This window comes from Camelus ferus, chromosome 5 (genome assembly GCF_009834535.1).
Source record: "Camelus ferus isolate YT-003-E chromosome 5, BCGSAC_Cfer_1.0, whole genome shotgun sequence".
Lineage (NCBI taxonomy): Eukaryota > Metazoa > Chordata > Mammalia > Artiodactyla > Camelidae > Camelus > Camelus ferus.
In genome coordinates this window covers 85,430,692-85,449,692 of record NC_045700.1, presented here as the reverse complement: position 1 = coordinate 85,449,692, position 19,001 = coordinate 85,430,692, and the positions used below count along the sequence as shown (strand labels likewise).

The 19,001-nt window shown below is 42.3% G+C and overlaps 1 protein-coding gene across 21 annotated transcripts in view; it reads left to right on the top strand.

Annotated features, from left to right (window-relative positions):
* Nucleotides 1–18,211, top strand: part of DOCK10 (dedicator of cytokinesis 10) — a 241,864-nt gene extending 223,653 nt beyond the window's left edge. For 6 of the 21 annotated variants that reach the window (XM_032480359.1, XM_032480363.1, XM_032480355.1 and 3 more), the window contains 7 exons: nt 1,518–1,523; nt 7,086–7,232; nt 9,363–9,573; nt 10,784–10,974; nt 13,216–13,316; nt 13,466–13,604; nt 14,881–17,426. In XM_032480359.1, coding sequence (XP_032336250.1) covers nt 1,518–1,523; nt 7,086–7,232; nt 9,363–9,573; nt 10,784–10,974; nt 13,216–13,316; nt 13,466–13,604; nt 14,881–15,108 — 1,023 coding nt within the window. In that variant the 3' untranslated portion in view covers nt 15,109–17,426. Of the gene's footprint in view, nt 1–1,517; nt 1,524–7,085; nt 7,233–9,362; nt 9,574–10,783; nt 10,975–13,215; nt 13,317–13,465; nt 13,605–14,880; nt 17,427–17,450 lie in introns of those variants that run through there. The other 15 variants (XM_032480365.1, XM_032480369.1, XM_006181752.3 and 12 more) reach the window with 7 other exon arrangements.
* Nucleotides 18,212–19,001: the final 790 nt, after the last annotated feature.

The window sequence follows — 19,001 nt, the reverse complement described above, 5'->3', positions numbered from 1 at the left end:
TCTTAATACAGATTGAGTTAAAACAATGATTTCAAACTTCTTGGAGAAAGAAAGCACTATTTTTCATTACCTTCCTCTCCCACTTCATCTCAGAATATTTTATTATAGCTTTGCCTCATACTGGAAAGTAAAATTTAATTGAAAATGTTTTAAGAAGCGAAATCTATAACATTCCAGGAAACAAAGAATTCCTAGGGGCTCCAGCATGTCAAAGCCATGAACCTTTGACTTTAAAATCATGCATTTTCTTTTCTCTAACTTTCAACCCATCACTGTGTCTCAGTAGAGCGTGATACAGTTTTGTTGCCCACACCGCAGGTCAATATAATTTTAAAGTTATCTTCCTCAACTTACTGCACAAACAGCGAACAAGACTGAAAATAATATCTCGCCATCACATTGGCCTGAAAGTAAAGTGAACTTCTATTGTGTATTAATTATGAGTGTCTCCGAGCAGTGCTTTAAGGGGAATAAACCCAGGCACCATCCTGTTTCTTTCCAGGAAGGCTTGTAACACTAGTATATTTCAGCAGCCATATTTCAGACTATGATTTTATGGAGAAACATTCCATTCCTTTTTTTGCACAGTTGGAATGACTCTCAGCCCTCTCAGTTCCTTTTTTTTCTCCCTTCTTGTAAAAGCACAGTTTCGCAAAGCTTCTTGTTCTCTTCAGAATCTTTTAAGGCTGCAAGAGAAGGTGTCAAATCCATTCTAGATCATTCTAGATCATTTCCCATTGATGTCTTTTGGAAAATGAATATTGTCCTCTAATCACCAAAGGCAGCTTAAAAACTAACTTCTGAATTAATAGAAATATCTGCTCTCTACCTGGAAAGGAAAGTGCCACTAGGCACCCACTTACCATAAATGAATTAATCCAGTGCAGATTTCCTCCACTGCACGGGAGCGTCAGGACCATGGAAACAGAGAAAGCTAGTGGTGTGAGGGATAGAGATGTGGGGGGATGTTCTATAGAAAGAAGCTAAATTTAGACATTTGGGGTTCTCTGGAGAAGAGTCTGAGCTGTGACAGTGTATATCGGAGAGAGAGGAATGTGGGGCTCTACAGGAGAAAGAAAAGGAAACGATACCTTGCAAGTTGGTGATAAACAGAAGATAAGCAATTCTTGACCTTTGTGAAACATTAGCAAGAAAAAATGGCAGAAAACCTCATCAGGTAGGGAAGGTGGGAGTTGAGGGATTGTAAGAGAAGAAAAAGGGTTTCTGGGGACTGACCACAAGCTAGCTGAGGAGTACAGAGGTGGCAAGAAGATGTGCGTTCAGCAAACCTAGATTTGAGTCTACTTCCCTTCAGGCGATCTTTGCAATGAAAAAGTAATAAACTACCATTAGTAGTCTGGTCACAAAAGCAGACTGCCTACCTGAGGGTTTCTCCAACCCACATCTAAGATGCTGCTTACTAAACAGATGGAAAAGAAAGAAATCAAAATCATACTTCTTTCCAACTAGATGTTAATGCAGATGTTTGCTCTTTTCTTCTTTTGGTCTCGATGCAGGCTGTGGTAAGTTCCCTCTCTCTCTCTCTCCATGTGCATGCTCTAATAAGCCTCACACTCCCCTCTGTATGGTTTACTGAACCTTAACTTTTTTGTGCAAATGAACATTTGGTACAAAGGTGAGATAATCCTGCTTCCATTCATTTTGGAGTCATCCTGCATTTCTGGAACTAAATTATGTTTATTCCAGTTACCGGAATTACAAAAATGTATCCTTTGTTTTTCACATAGAGTATCTTTCTGCAAGGTAGGTGTAGTCAGAAAACCTACACACACAGATAAATATGGAAACCACATGTTTGAATACTTTGATAGTAGACTCAGTATTGGAGTTTGCCTGCTCATTTCAGGCCACCAGAGTTGCAGCTGATTAAGAAGAGCATGGTGGGCAGAATCTCAGAAGTTGCAGTGGTGGCTATTGGTGGACATCTTCCCAGGGTCCTGAAAGGATCCTACCCTTTCCCAAAGGAGCATTATGAGAAACAGGGCTCTCTTTGGTGGTGAGCTCTGAGCATTCTCAGAGGTGATGGTACTAATTCCCAACACAAATGATGAGCAGTGAACTAAACCTTTGCTGGGAAAGTCAGGTTAAGTCTCCTGAGCTGCAGAGAGAAGCAACGTAAGAAATTTGGAGGACAAGCCAAGGGGAGGTGACACACCAGTACCTTAAGTTCTGCAAGACAGAATTTTCTTTGTGTTATTTTGACCCACATGAAACAGCCCATATTCAACCATTTTTTACTTACAAAGATGGCAACTTCATGTGGTTCAACATAATTATTGCTAAGTAGGCTGGAAAGACAAATTCTTTTGGTATCCACACATTGTCCACAGTCAGCTCTCTTCTCTGACCAGAACATACTTTTTTGTAATTCTTTAAATCCCTTTCCCAACCCATGCCATATCAGTATTTTTCTACCTTCATTTGTGAATTTGGTGTCATGAGTCTTTAACTCACCTACTAAAAGAATACCTGAAAACCCCTCTACTAAATAGACTGGGGGGCGACGGGGAAGGACTGGGGAAAGCTGCTTTCAAATGACCTAACTTTGTTCTTTTTGCAGACTCCTCAATAAGTGTGCTGATCACTCACCTGGCTTTTTGTTTTTAATTCTGCTAGTATTCTCGGTTGTCTTTTATTTCAAAGTCCAACCTGAGCTTAAAAGGCAAAATGTTTTGTTAAATCTGCAGACCCGAGTACATGCCTAAACATGGACTCTGCCAACTCCACCCCCAGCTGCCTTTGAACAAGGAAAGCTAATGGAGGTCTCTCTGATAACCAGGGATTTAGAGCCTTAGTCGCCATCGTTCAGTGATATTCAAATACCTGTCCTACGACACCAAACGGAGAGTGTGATCGATTGGAGTCAGCAGGAGCAGACAGGGCACATCACTTCATACTTGATGATAAAGAAATACCAAACAGACTTGCACATTCCCCCGAACGTGTACAGAATGAATGTTCTAAAGATCTAAGATAAAATCTTGAATTTCATTAGCATAATCCCCATGGTCAGAAATCATTTCTTTTTCATGATGGTACCGTATGTCCCTATAAAATTCACCTTTTAATATCCAATTTGATGCCTTGCAGTCATGTTACAAAGATTACAGCAATATAATAGACAATTGGCTCTTTACTTCTGCAAAAGCCTTTTGTAAATATTTTTGTGTCCCCGGCAGAATAATGCTTTCATTTTACAATATTGGGTAGAGTAGTTAATATTAGGTCTGCAATGAGCCAGACACTAGAAAACAAGTTGGAAACTGTTCTTTTGTGGCAAGAACTTTAAAAATGCAAGTCTTGCATAGCATGAATTTTCTAATGCAACACCTGGCATCATTGACTACGGAAATTTTCCACAGAGCAGCCTATATGAAACATCCCCGAAGTGTCCCTGAAGTATTCATTTCCAGAGTAATGAAACGCCAGAAGTGATCAAACATCAACTGTAATCAATGAAATCCTGAGGCTGTGGTATTTAGCATGAAAGCAAGCAAGCGAATGCTCATTGCATAACTTAAAACATCAGATGGCCCTGGAATGAATTGAGGGAAAGACCTGGGGGAATTTTACTCTATTCATCAAAGGACGCAGATTCCGTGATTCTCAATCATGCCTACGTGGGTGTAGATGCATCGCAGAATTTTGATAGAAGAGGGATTGGGGGCGGGGGGAGGGTGCATGTGTACTGTCTGCAACCATCGTCTCCACGTTAGGATGTGATACATCCTTCTGACTCCCCTCCTATATGAAGGTCACTGATATGTGTATATATATAATATATATCAGATTGGCTTCATATTTATATGGAGCCATTTCTCTGCATCCTTGAAGGTTTCCTTCGTGTTTAACATTTAGCCTATTAGGATTTTCTGACCCATCTTTTATATGGTAGATTCCTCTCTGAACCCATTCCTCTGTGAACTTTGAATCAGTGGAATGTAACAGTGGGGATGTGTATATTTGACACCCCAATAATGATCCAGGGATATTGCAAGATTCTGAAGTACCTGCAGAAACGTCTAAGAAGGAGTTAATGATTTTAGTTGTCAGTTTATTGAAGTACGTTTTAAAACAGAGTGTTGCCTTGAAGTTTCATACCTCAGGTGTGTTAACTCTACCGACGCAAAGTCCTTGTTTAACTAGGCTGCGTGCTGGTTCATGACCACGGCAGATCAGGGTGTTTCACCTTGTAAAATGACATTTTGAAAAATCAAACTAGCTAGGGAAACGCAGAGGTCACATTTCTGTTGCCTAGAAATGTGGTCTCCTAATCACCTTGGGACTAAGACCAAAGAGAAGCTGCCCCTGGGTTTTCATTACTTGATGTCCCTACATGTAAGTCACCTACTTCATGGGCAGAGCATTAAACTTCCTTAAGATAGTGCCCTGTGCCTCGCTGGGCTTCGCTTCGATGGTTTCTCTGGGTGAAAGGTAAGCTCACATTCCAGTCATTGTCAGACATGCCGTTTCTCTGGCTCCAAAAGCTCTTACACAATCGCTGGCAGGTAGCAGGTTAGATACTACATCCTGCCGCTCCAGTGCCCTTCTGTAAGGCCGTCTCAGTAAGTTTATAGTTCCATGTTCTGTAAATCAATTAACTAATTCTCAATTCAGAAATTTGTTAGGGGAAAACATTCACAGTGACTGATAATTAATTAATTAATTAATTAGTTAATTAATTCTAGTCTTTCTGAACAATCACTTACCAAAATATCAAAATGAGCATCAGTAGACCTGTTACAATAAGGAAAAGTGTAGTTTCCAAGCAAGAGAAAGCCTGGAGGTTTGTATTTTCAAGCACCCAAAACTCTGTTTCCCTGCATATTAGCCAAAACTCAAATTGCTTCACTGACGCAGAGTTTTTTTTCTGTATTATTGTCATCATCGTTCTCCTCATCACAGATAACAACACTCACCAGTGGCCTGTGGTGTCCCTGTCCTTAGGGGCCCCTGAGTCTGAGTGTGTACTGTGTCCCGTCCTCCAGGCCAAGGAGTGAGGATGAAAGAAAGTCACAGGTCATGACCAACACCACAAAGGTCATGGTAATGACGATAAAATACTGCTCTCACCACTCCTTTTTGCTAACTCTCGAGTCGGAAATTTGTTAGGGGAAAAAAATTCATGATAATGTCTCTTTGTGCTGGTTTTCACGCCACGATGAGAAAATCTTTTCCTGGAACTTAGAGCCATTTTTCTCATTGAAATGGAAGTTGTGGGTGTGGCTTCAGCTATTGCCCTGCGGGGGTTCCGGTTGCTGGCCTCAGAAGTCTTATTTCTCTGATGTTGTCAGTCTGTCAATTTTAGCCACTAACTTCTGACCTTGAATTAGACAAAACTCCACAAAGACAGCAACAGAGAAAAACCTAGCAGGCCGGAAGTCATGTGGGAACGGGGCCAAACCTCACTACCCCTACAGAGTCTCGAGGGATGACAAGGAGAGGGTTTTCTTGCTGTCAACACCAGACTGTCACTGTTTTAGCAGTTTGGGGTCAAGCTACTCAGAATCAGCTGTGTGGGTCTTGAACATTTTTCAAAGAAATCGTTCAATAAAAACATCTTTATTAAAAGCAATGAAATCTTTTCCAATTATACTTGATGCAAATATATCCTTTTATGATGTAAACCCTCTAAGAACTATTTCATTCATCTGTTTATGCATTTAACTAATGCACAGTGATGTTCCTCTGAAGACCAGACACTGTGCTAAACACTGGGCATGTGATGTTGAACAAGACACTCTCCTGCCTTTAAAAAGCTCAGAGTCAGTTAGGGAAACACAAGGAAACAGGCAATTACCTGCTTAACAAGAATCGTGCTGGTGAATGTGGCCTGCCCCTTGTCTTGGGTTACAGCCCACTAATGACAGAAAGTACGCTGTGCATGGTGGTCAGACTCACATGGATGGAAGTGCTCTACGAATATAAAGCACCACACAGAGGTGACTTGTAATTATTATTTTTAGATTGCCTCCCAGTAGCCATGGGGAGAAAAATAAAAAACAGCATTGGAACATTTAACCCATTTTTTTACATACATTGAATATTTTTAGATAGTCAAAAATGATCAAACAAACAAACAAAAAGTATGGCTAAGATTCTTCGTGACCTCCAGTATCTTCACGCAGCCCTCCAGAGCCATTTCCTGGAGGGAAACTCTGCAGTCAGAAGAAACCAGAAGCTCTTGGATTCTTAACTCCAGACCTACTGTATTCTGAGTATTCTGAAGCTACGTGTATTCCAGATGAAAAATGCCTGTGTCTCTTCAGTGAGAAGGAATTATAAAGCTAGCCTCATTATCCTCAGTGGAATCTTCCCTTCCCCCTGTTTCAAACCAGATAAATACATTAATGGAGGTGAAAACCTACTTGTTCCTATGCCATAAAAATGAAGACATGATTACTTTAATTTTCAATCCTATGAGGTCTAGTTTTACAAGAATGTAAATAGTCTATTAGGGAAATAAGCTGAATGATGAAATTGCATATAGCTGAGTTACATCAGGCCCCTGATGACATATTCAGTGTAAAATTTTTTAAAACATCAGTACTTGGAGCACAGCACATGTCATTTCTGTTACGGCTTTTCATCTAAGATGATGTGGGACGCGTATCAACCCATTTAGGTACCGTTACGTGCCCTGTAGTGTTTCCTACGCTAGTTTCAAAGACTTTTAGAAGACTTTAATAAAACGATACTGCTCTTTGAAAAATAACAAGAAGTACTCCAGACTTTGTGTTCTGCACTAAACCACCACATGAGGGCATTCTTCCCCTAAAATATATGCAAGCAGTTCTCACCAGTGATTAGCCTTCATCAAGAAAACCGTGTAAGATGCCGCATGAGGTTCTTTGGCCTGGCGAGGGAGTATTTACATGAATGACTGATTCTGACATGATATTTTGTTTCCTTCACTTGATTTTTCTCTGATAGGGTGCTAATCCGTGGCTTGGACGGCAGCGAAGGCTGGATATGATATTTAAGTAAATGGTCTTTGTTTTGCCTGTGATTTGCTGTTGGAGGTCTCTAATAAAAATTGGTGGTTCACTGTATGTCTTTCATAGGGTTTTTTTGAAGAAGAAGAAGGCAAAGAGTATATTTATAAAGAGCCCAAGCTGACAGGTCTCTCTGAGATTTCCCAAAGACTGCTCAAACTCTACGCCGATAAATTTGGAGCAGACAATGTGAAGATAATCCAAGACTCCAATAAGGTAGGGGAAAATCAACATTCATGCAAGTACAAAGAAATGGCTTTTAAACTGCGTTTGTTGAAATTTTAAATCTCTGCCCAACTATGCAGAGTAAACTACCTAGACTATTTTGGGTGTTTTGGTAGTTTGTTTATTGGTTGATTGGTGGTTTCTCGGGAGGTGGGAGGAGTGTCAAAAACCCTACACACGTTTGAGTAATGTTTAGGTAATCCTGGAAACAACTTACTAAAGCCACTACCTCTCGCATAGGCTGTTTTCATTTGAGTAGAGACCACAAGGTTAAAGTGATTGGACCTAATGGTGGACTTGGAGGAAAAAGCAAAAAAAGTATTTATTGAGTCATGGAGGTTTCCTGGGTCATACCAATTTTGAAATCTATCCTCTGTGATAGGACCAGACTTGCCCATCAGATTGTATTAATCTGCAAACATCCAATTAACCTACTCCTGGCTCCAGAATGCAAATACTGACATCCTCTGATGAGATTACTCAGAATCTCCTTGTACACTTTCATTCGTTACACCAGCCTCTCTTAAGCACCTACTGCATTCCAGGCCCAGACCTAGGACCTGGAGAACAGTCTCTTCCCTCCAGAGCTCACAGTTCACACGAGGCTAAGAAGAGAAGGATGTGTGCAAACAGCTGGTTAAGTAGAACGCAGTGAAGTGAAGCACAGGAGACGCGGTCCACGTCTCCAAGTCGTGCAGAGAGAGCTCAGGACCAGGGGCTCCTTGCACACCTCATTCTTGGTTGGACAGTGCTTCACGGGGCGGGGGTGGGGGGCGATGTCTGAGCTGCAAATTGTAGGGTAGAAGGTGTTTTCTGGAAGCAAAGCTAGTTCTGAGAAGCTAGCACATGCAGGGATGGGAGGAATGAAAGGGGAAAATGTGTTTGGAGGACAACAGGTCTTTGAGTTGGATAGAAAAATATGGCAGAAGGTGGAGCTAGAAAAGCTGGCTTGTGCCCAATTGTATGGGCCTCTACTGGCCCACGAAAGAGGTCTTTTTACCCTGGTCCTCTTGTACAAAGCTAGTATGGGGAGGGGTCCGAGCATGAGATTAGATTACTGTGTCTGGGCAGGAGTTGTTACAAGCGTATTCACCATTCTTAACTTGAAAGGTATCACCCCGTTCCCCATAAAGATGGACAGAATTAGAACCGCTGTCACGGTGGCACGCCTCCACGCAAAGTAGAGGCAGAGCTCCTAGTGGTGCGAGAATGCCTGCTTTGGTGTGAGAACAGTTGGAGTCTTCATTCCATCGAGCTGCCGCTTACCAGCTGGTGATCCGTCTTGGAGAAATTGGGCAGTCGTGCTGAATCTCCAGTTTTTAATCTGTAAAATGGTTACAATTATATCCAGCCTACAGTGCAATTATTAGTAGCATTGCAGATAAATTCCTGAGCATCCTGAAATCTCTGGAATTAGGTAAGCTGCGGGAGGGTAGACGGATGGAGAAAATTGGAAAGTCTGAAAAGTCTTCAGGGAGTCATTAGAAAAGAGTCTGAGGGTTAGGGGACAGCCTGTCTTTCTTGCTATTTGTCAAGCCTATTTACCAAAGCAGTTAGTTTAAAAAAGAATAATACAGAATGATTGATTGCAGATTAGAGAAGGAATTTGAGAAATTGAAAACAAACATATTTGCAGTCATATGATAGGTAATCGGTTCACGTGAGAAACAGACCAGGAACCTTCCTTCCACACATTACAAGCCCACAGCTGATGGCCCCTGTCTAGGGACATGGCTGAATCGTAGGGGGATAAAGAGATACTTCGCACTCTCAAGAAGCTTGTATTCTAGGCACAGGTGAAGACATCCATTACAGAAAAGAAAGAAAATAAAAGCTTAAAGAATATGACATGGCCAAGTTCTTATGTTTCAAAGAGCCCCGGATACTCAGCAAGCAGGCGCCAACGCTGCCTCTGCCACCATCTGGCTACGTGACCACAGTCCAGCCAGTCACTCTCTGTGGTTGCGGTTCACCCAGCGCTGACACGAGCTGGCTGCTCTCCTCCGAGGGGAGAGGGGCAGCTCAGGACGCCAGGCTGAGGGAACGCAGAGCCTCCCACTTTTCTTCCAGGAGCACTTTCAGGCTCACCCCGCTTTCTTTGCCCATCATGTGTTAAAACAGGTAAACCCCAAGGATCTGGACCCCAAATACGCCTACATCCAGGTGACCTATGTCACGCCATTCTTTGAGGAAAAGGAAATGGAGGAACGGAAGACAGATTTTGAAATGCACCACAACATCAACCGCTTTGTCTTTGAGACGCCCTTCACGCTGTCGGGCAAGAAGCATGGGGGCGTGGAGGAGCAGTGCAAGCGGAGGACGGTCCTGACAAGTAGGTGCAGACCCGCAGGGCGGCCTGTTCCCTCTGTTAGGCTGGATGCGTGGAAATCAAGACATCTCAGTCTCCCAGACAAGTACCCAGCATGTGCTAACTTGGCCACGTTTGCCAGGAAACTCAGATTTCCTCTTGTTTGTTCTCTTTCAAGAGGGGACCCTTGACCAGTCAACTGGGACAGGAGCTGTCGTAGAGTCGCTTTACGTACCTCTTCCCTTTAGATCGTCCAGTCGTGAAGGTCATGGTGTCGGTGTCTTGGGAGAGGCACTCTGAGCTTTCCCTCCCTCTCTTCCTGTACCTGCCCTCAGTTACTGCAGGGTTCACTCTTCTCAGAATTGTAGGCTTTGGGGCAAGATTCTAAACCACTCGGGAATTTGGCTTCCCCATCTGTAAAATGAATGGAAGAGATGGCCTTCCACGTCCCTTCCAGTACCAGCTGGATCAGTTCCATGAGCTGGCCTTCCTTTCACTGACTCAGCAAACATTGGATAAACGCCTCCAGGCGTTGGGCACTGTTCTGACAATTCAGGTAAATCAAACAGCATGCCTGCCTTCAAGGTGCTCACCGCCTGGTAGGAGAGAGAGCCAGATGGAATGAGAATTTCAGGTGAGCCCAGCCTGAGAGATGAAATGGGGTCTTAGGGCAGACGGAGTGGGGAGGGGAGCACAGGTCACTGAACCAATGTTACCTAAGTCGCCTGCGGAGGTGAGCTGGCCAGGATGACGCAGGACATGGGGAGCAGCGACCTCCAAGCCGCGGGGAACATTCACCTTCCATAAACTTTTCCAGAACTTTCATAATAAAAAAAAAAAAACTACAACAAATGTACCATATGCTACTCAGTATCTATGTAAGCATTCTTTATTGTGGTTTAGTGCGGTTTTTACTTGAATTATAAGTTGCGGTGGTAGCTCTCATCTTTTCAGTGTTTTGAGACTCTGAAGGTCTAGTCCAGCCTTGGGAGCCAGGGCACGTTGGCCAGTGGAGTGTGGGAGAACATGCCAGGCGAGAGTAGCGGGGGCAAAACAAAGAGGTGTGGGAGAGCATGGCACACGGGAGGAAAAGTAACCCACAGACACAGGAAACACACAGGATGCAATGTTCTGTGTGCAAAGGAAAGATACCGGATCATTCTGATCTTCAGGGGACCCCTTGACCCTTCCGCGACCCTCGACCTTCAAATGCTCCTGTGTTGTTTTTGTGCAGCCAGTCACTTGTTCCCCTATGTGAAGAAGAGGATACAGGTCGTCAGCCAGTCGAGCACGGAACTGAATCCTATTGAAGTGGCGATTGATGAGATGTCCAAGAAGGTTTCTGAGCTCAATCAGCTTTGCACAATGGAGGAAGTGGACATGATCAGACTGCAGCTCAAACTTCAAGGAAGCGTCAGCGTGAAGGTAGGCGTCGCCCAGAGCTGAGATGCACATGGCCGGTGGAACCTGGTACCCAGCGCCCCTTGAAATTTGTTAACAAAGAGTATAAGAGACATTTTTCTATTTGTGATATCATCCAACACCTTCATCTGAGTCTTTACAATTTTGTTTCTTTGTAAATGCACGTGGATGGCGCCAGACACCTGGAGATAAGCCCTTCCTTGAGTTTAGCTGAAATGAAATTTCTTCTTCCTCAGCCCTCCTTTCCCATCGTCTCTGAAGAAACTCTGTTCTATATTCTAAATTCTAACAAATGAAGTAATGAATGGATAAGCACGGCTCTCAGCTAAGTATCTGTCACTAAGAGCCTTCTAAAACTGTTCAGAAACAAATTTTTTTAAAATGTTTATTAGTTCATAAAATGTGCATCAGTATTTATCCAACTGTCAGGGTCCCAAGAGGAAACAGATGGCCGGCTCCCAGTGGGTGACAGAATAAAGTATAATAAAGAGATGATCTGAAAAAGGATAAGCAGTATTTAGGAAAACCAGAGGATGGACACCAGGGCTAGTTAGGCTGAGGGGCTGTGGCCCTCCCAGGACCTGAAGACTCAGGGGAGAGAAGGGTCAGTGGAGGCAGAGAGAGAGCTGGGAAAGCCAGCTGATGATCGACAGGCAGACAGACGTGGTGTGTGCGGGAGGACGCAAGCAGGAAGCCCTGAGCCCAGATATCCTCACAGAGCTGAGACTGGGGTGCAGCCAGTGAGGCACTCACCTTGGGCACAACATTTAAGGCGGCAGCAAAAATTCAGTAATCAAGATAAAAATATCTTTTTTTTTTAATTGAAGCCTAGTTGGTTTGCAATGTTGTGTTAATTTCTGGTGTACAGCATAGTGATTCAGTTATATGTGTATATATATATACATATGTATATATATATATATATATATATATATATATATTCCTTTTCATATTCTTTTTCATTATAAACCATTATAAGGTATTGAACATAATTTCCTGTGCTGTGTAGTAGGACCTTGTTGTTTATCTATTTTATATATAGTAGTGTGTATCTGCAAATCCCAAACTCCCAATTTATCCCTCCACCCCCAAGAGAAAATAGTATCTTAGTGCAATATTTTTAAAAATTGAAAGGAAACCTTCCAAAATCCATAATGAACAAAATATTAAAAATTTAAATAAAGGCATACGAGAAACAGTGCCACGCAGAGCTATGTGGGAGCCTGAGGCCAAAGGAAAGCTCAGTAACGTTGATCCTGACACTGACCCGGCCCTCCTCTTCCCCGCCCACCTCTTGTCTGTGTCCCCATAGCTGACTCAAAATAATAATATAATAATGATAAATTTTTAAAGGTAAAAGAGCCGTGGTTATACTCCCAGTGGGACAGCCTTCCTCAGCACATAGGTAAGCAGAGGGAAGTGGAGACTGGATCTGGAGAAATAAAGGAAAGCATTGAATACTGTTGACCCACTCCGCCACAATGGACTCACCGCAGGCACAGAAATCGGAAGATGCCTCAAATACAGTATTGGCTTCCTTCTTTTACCTTATTCCTGCCAAGCCCCACAGTCACATAGGAAGGCTCCAAGCCCTAAAGAATACAGACTCCTCTGCACACGTGTGTGAGCGTGAATAGGACATGGCATTGTGGAGTCCCTCAGCAGTCTGACCAGTGCCTCCTTGGGCCAGAATCTCAGCCAGGCTCTCAAGAGAGATGCAAGAAAACGGGTTCCCAGGGTGGTGCCTCGACCACTACCACCGGGGAATGTCCCTTATTAATAGTTACATGTTTGCTTGCATGTTAATAGGGGAAAAAGTAACTAGCTCATCAGATGTTTGACTTCACAGGTGTTAAGTTTATTGCAGTAAATAAAGGTGAGTCTAGTTTTCAAAATTATTAAGAAAATGAGTACACTGGAAATTGACACAACATTGTAAACTGACTATACTTCAACAACAACAAAAAAAGGCAAGAACGGTGCAGGCAGAACGGGGGACACAGCAAAAACTGAAATGGTGGGAAGTTTGGGAAGGATGGCAGTGATGTGCGGCGCTCAGACGCATCCATTAGTAGCTCATCGACTAGCGGGAGGACAGCAGAGAGGACGGGTAACAAATGAGTAGACAGCAGGCGATGCGAGAGAACTGGGGTTCCATCCTGTGGGTGCCACTCCTTCTGGCTGCGGAGAAGGCCCCCCGGAGGAGGTGACACCATCGGCATCCAGTTCTCTTCTCCCCATTAGGTTAATGCCGGGCCCATGGCCTACGCACGAGCTTTCCTTGAAGAAACCAATGCAAAGAAATATCCTGACAACCAAGTAAAACTTTTGAAGGAAATCTTCAGGTAAGTTTTTCCTTGTGGCGATGTTCCCCCTTGAGTTCCTTCAGACAGGGCGTCTTCAATTGCTCAGGAAGCCACCTGAGCCACCCTGACTCTGACTTGGCACTTTCTGTAGCTGCTTGTTACAAATGCGCTTCCTACTGTCTCAAAAGGCAATTTGCAGATGCGTGTGGGCAGGCCCTGGACGTGAATGAGCGCCTCATCAAGGAGGACCAGCTGGAGTACCAGGAGGAGCTGAGGTCCCACTATAGGGACATGCTCAGCGAGCTCTCGGCAATCATGAATGAGCAGGTGAGGCTTTGCCCCGGTGGCCCGCGAGGTCCATTCATAGCAATCGCCCATTTGATCCCCAATGCCAGAAGGACTGGAAAGAATCTCTTTTTTTTCTTGCTGCTAATATCATTGTACTTACACAAGCACCATGTTTCTGAGCTGTTCTCTCCCCCAGGCACGACATCCCATCCCTCAAAGGAGAGATCAGGTCGGGGAAAATCCATAGGAAAACAAGATGAGAACCCAGGTGCTTTCCAGTTTTCAGAGATGTTTATCCAAACCGTGTGTGTTGATTTTCTAGAACCAGTGGCACCTGTTAGACACCACAACATTGGGTGGCATTCGCACTAGAGCTTCCTGCCACTCCCATCACCCCTGACTGAGCAGCTCACAAACCCCCAGGCCGGGATGTGGAGTTCCACAGTTCTGCCACTAGGGGTCTCTGCACCATACTCAGGAAGAACACCAGGACTAGGGTCAAGGTCTTTGACGGTCAAGACTGGGCCTCTGGAAGATAGACAGAATTGGGATAAAACTCAACCCCCCAACTACAAGCAAGTCATCCGTGATTTCTGGCACGTAGTCGGTATATTCTGTAAGACTGTGCACAAGATGTCGACATTCAGGAATCACAGTACTTTTGGGGGGTACTGAGAATCAAGCGATCAAAAGCCACGTTCTGCTTTTTTTGGCTTTCTTCCCAGCATCCATCAGCCCTCACACTCTGCCTGGACACCCCATCACCCGTGGTCCCCTCCAAGAGTCCTTTACAGAAAAGTGAGGGGGAGAACTTGCACTGACCTCCCAACAGTGCCTCATGCACAGTAGCCTTTCATTAAATATTAATTCCCTTTCCCTTCCTTCAGCGGCCCTGGTATTATAACCCTATTCACAAAATGTGAAATGTGTCGTACACATCTTTTATTCTAGTTGCATTTTCCATATGTTTCTTTTTCATCTTTCCCATCTCCTTCCACCAACATTTTAAACTCTCCACAGCAGCTAGAGAAAGAAATGCATAATTGACTTATGATGCAAAGATTAAATCTCCCTGGATAGGATTCCTAGAGGAGACAGTATCGGTTAGGGGTTGCTAAGGGGTAATGGAAATTAAATATTCAGGAGCAATGCCTTGATAGCGTGGGGAAATTATAAATCTGAGAGTGAAACAAAAAGAACCAACAGTGGATCTGAAAATTGGAAAAAGTGGCAAAGAAGTGCTTGTTTCCAACTGTAAATTGTACCTGGCCTTGAAACTTTGGGCAAAAATGCTTCTCTCTTTTTTTCCTGGCAGCTCTGTCACGGTCCATGTTTATACAGCTTCTGCTCCTCTGTGTCTAGTATTTCCCTCAGTACTGTAAGCAAAAGTGGTATGTTTTTCTTTCCTTATGTCTATTCTGTCCTTTGTGGCCTTCTGGTCTACCTGTTCATTTCCCCCAGACACATTCATAGTGACCAGTGTTTTCTAAGTGTTCATTTAATTAGAACAACTTTATTTCTATTTCAAGGTAGGTTGATATGAAAAAAAAAAAAAGCTTACTAAAATCAAAAAGCTAAAGTGAACAACTTAGCTTTTAAATGGAAAATCTATACTCTATCAACTTCTCAAATACATCTGAGCTCATCTGTACCCAAAACAAAGATTCATTATACCTCAAAGTGCTAAAACAATAGTACAAAGACAAGAGAAAAAAAATTTCTTTTCCAGAAAACCTTTGCTAAGAGAAGCAGAATTTGACTCTGTGCTTCCTGGAAACAGATGCAAAGAAAAGAAACTAATGGATTGCACAGGTCTTGTTATTCAGTAAAAGAAATAGATCTGTTGGCAGGAAAGATAAACTTTCTCCTCGACCTGAGCTTCAGTGGGGATTTGTCACCTAGGGCTTTATATGTGGAACAGTGACTACAACACTCATGATATCTTCAACAACTTTTTCCTTAAAAATGATTTACTAGTATATGGTCTTTCTACATTTCCACCTTAGATTAAACTGAGGACAAAATACTAACTTCTAACTCTGTGGAAGAGCTCCTAGAGGAAGAACTATTTGATTGATATCAGTCATTAGGTTTAAATTAACCACAGCGAAACTGTAAGTCATCTACAGCAAAATAAGCCATTTTCATGGCAACCACTGATAAGTGTTTTGAGTTGGTGGTAATGAACAATTTCCTGAAATCAGGAACAGCTGGCAAAGGATAGGGGTCCTTGAAGTCCAGTGTATTTTTTAAAACTGGGTATTTAATCTCAGTTTGGATTTATAACATTAAAAAATGTGTTTGTTTCTTTTCTCAGTTTTGTTTTGTTTTTTTTAATAAAAAGGCATTTGACTGTAATGTTTGGGTTTGGACTCTAGTGGAGGGAAGGGCAGTCAAATTTGAGCATAATCTTGTAATGCAAGAATGAACCATCATCTGTAACGCATGGATACCTTCTCATAGCTATGTATCCATACACATATTTTGGACACAGGTACATACACAATTACAGTGAAGAGAGAAATCCTACCATTAAACTTTGTAAAAATGGAAACAGCTTGAACGGATAGACAGACATAAATAGAAAGATAGAAATAGAATTAAATATGCCATTCACTCCAAGAGTGTCCAGAAAAGTCTTAGCTAAAAGGTTAAGACAGAAGCCACTACTTAGTGAAAGAACCTTTAATATGAGGTGAGAGATGGAGCAGGATGAAGTGGATGCTGGTGTGTAAAATGGAGATGTGGAGCTGGGGTAGCTTGAGTTGCTCAAGTGACAGGCAGGCAGTAATTACCTTTATGGGCAGCCAGAATGTCATGCTGTTTTATAAACGGCCAAAAACCATAAAAGCCTCTTTTGATGGAGGCCAAAGTAATGCGTATAACTACCTGGATGAAACATAAATAGGAAATGCTGATTCGGAGTCTGTTTCAACATTTAGAAGGGGGACAGCATAGTCGCATAGTCAACGGTGGTAACTGATATCAAATATAATATCAAATATTATATCAAAATATATATATCAAAATATAGTGACAAGAACACATCCTCTCTGTTAACGGTGCCAAGTGGGTGAGATCCAAAGGCATGTTGGTTTTAGAATTTCAGGTGCTTTTTGGATGCATTATTTGCCAAATTATTCAAGCAGAACTTGTGACATTGATCACAAGGAGAATTTATTGGTGGTATAGAATTCATAGATGCTGGCTGTTTGGTGGGGGACAGAGTGGCAATTCTGGCTTGGAAGAGGAGTTGAGCTAACGCTTGGTTAATGTGTGAAGTTAGTGGGGAAATCATCGTAACAGGAAGTTTAAAATATTCATTAGATCTCATCTGCACAGAGATTTTAGAGGTGCCTGGGGGGTTCTGCTGTTGTTATTGTGTTCACATAGCATGATTTGAATAGATCTGATGGGAGAGTATCATTTAGGCATATTAAGATTATTTTCAAAAGTAAAACCAGGCCAAGGTATATTTTTCTTGTATTTCCATTAATGCAAACACTCAAATGAGATTTCAGATCTTTCCCTTTTTTGGGCAGATTTTGACAGTACAAATTACAAACTTTGTGGATAAAATAAAATTCCAGAATTACTCAAATACTTACATAAGATTCATTCAGGCATTTAAAAATACGTATCTGATAGTTGAAGAGTATTGGAAAGCTACTTCAAATCTTGTCAACATGGCTGTGATGTAGCTGGGGAAAAAAATTCTTTACATATGCCTTGATAAGTGCATTTTCAAAATTTGCAGATTTCCCTGTGGGGAATTTTTTTTTTTTAAAAATCACTGTTTGGGGGTTTAATTTTGTGTTTTGAGATATCAACATAAACCTCTCTGTCATCATTTTGTTTTGTCTTGTTGTTTTGTCCCATCTCAAGATTACGTGCTGGGACGACCCTTCAAAGCGCGGAGTGGAGCGAACCTGCACGCGAGTAATTAGCAAGGCCACGCCCACTCTGTCCGCAGCCTCGGTCTCACCCAGCGCAGAAGTTTGAGGGAGAAAGAGAGCCTGTAGCGTCAGACGCGCCTCCAAGAGAACTCTGAATTTGCAGCTAATCTCCGGGAAGAGAAAGACAGATTTAATTTATTTGAAGATTTTAACGGTGTTAATATTTTTTTTTTTACCTCGTTAGCTTGAGAATTTTGCCAGCCTCCAGATTTGCACATTTCTTACAGTTTTTTTTTTTCCTTTGAGCGGCGTCGATCAAGCCAAGCTGAATATTTGCTATGAAATTCCAATAAATGTGTAGCTCAAAAGCAAACCGTAAGTTTGCTGTCGGTTACAGTATGTTCAGTACCCAGTCCTCGTACACATATTTTAAAGGTCGAAGTGAATGTTTTTGTAACATTTAAGCGTATTTCCAATGTAAATAAAAGATTGTAAAATACATGGTTTTTACCAAATTTAAAAGAACCTTTTTAGTTAATACTTATGACAGTGCTAAAATTATATGAATAACATTTCAGATACCATTATATTAAAATATTTGTGTATGTGTACAAAAGTGTTGATAAATACTAATCTTTAAAGTTTGTGGAATTTCTTTATTTGTAATATATGTGCTCTTAAAAGCAATGAAATGTGAAACTATGGAAGCCTTTTGTTGTTAATAGAAATAAAAAATACAGTTACTTTGCATTTGGTTCCATCTTGAAGAGTGGGTGAGTGGTCCGTGGGGTGAGGGGAGAATATAGCTCAGTGGTAGAGTGCATACTTAGCATGCGTGAGGTCCTGGGTTCAATCCCCAGAACCCTTGTTAAAAAACAAATAAATAAAAACCTTATAACCCCCCCCCCAAAAAAAACAGAAACAAACAAAATAAAATAAAAGTGGTTCTTCAGACTGGATGTCTGTTGAATGCAACCTACTCACGACTTTTGATGCCTTAGCAAGAAGTCAGGAAAAGGACTTGACCCTCAGTTGGGCAGTTCCTCCAAAGATCCACTTGACAAGACAGGGGTTTCCAATCCCAGGAGATTACTAGACTGATTTGAAGAAGATATAATGAATCAGAATCTCGAGGGCTGTAGTAATTATTAAGATTATTCACAAATATTCCGTCTGTACATTCTGTAAATGTGTGGTGGGACTGCACTTTCCTGCCTCTTTTTCAGTTAGACTTGACGGTACTGTAGCCATTGAAATGTGAGCAGAAGTGATGTTCAGGCAGATACTTAAAAGCCAGGAAGTGGTTCTGCCCAATCCCTCCCCCGATGCAGACATCCCTAAAGGACGTGGAGATGGAGACTGCGTCAGCCTGAGTTCCCGAGTGATCACCACGAGCAGACACACACATGCCACTCCCCCTAACCTTGTTGGACACAGAGTCAGAAATCCATTTTGTTGTGTTAAGGTTCCCGATATTCAAGGGTTGTTCTTCCCTGCAGTGTCATGAGCTTATGCTGGCTGATCTGTGTTTTTATCAGGG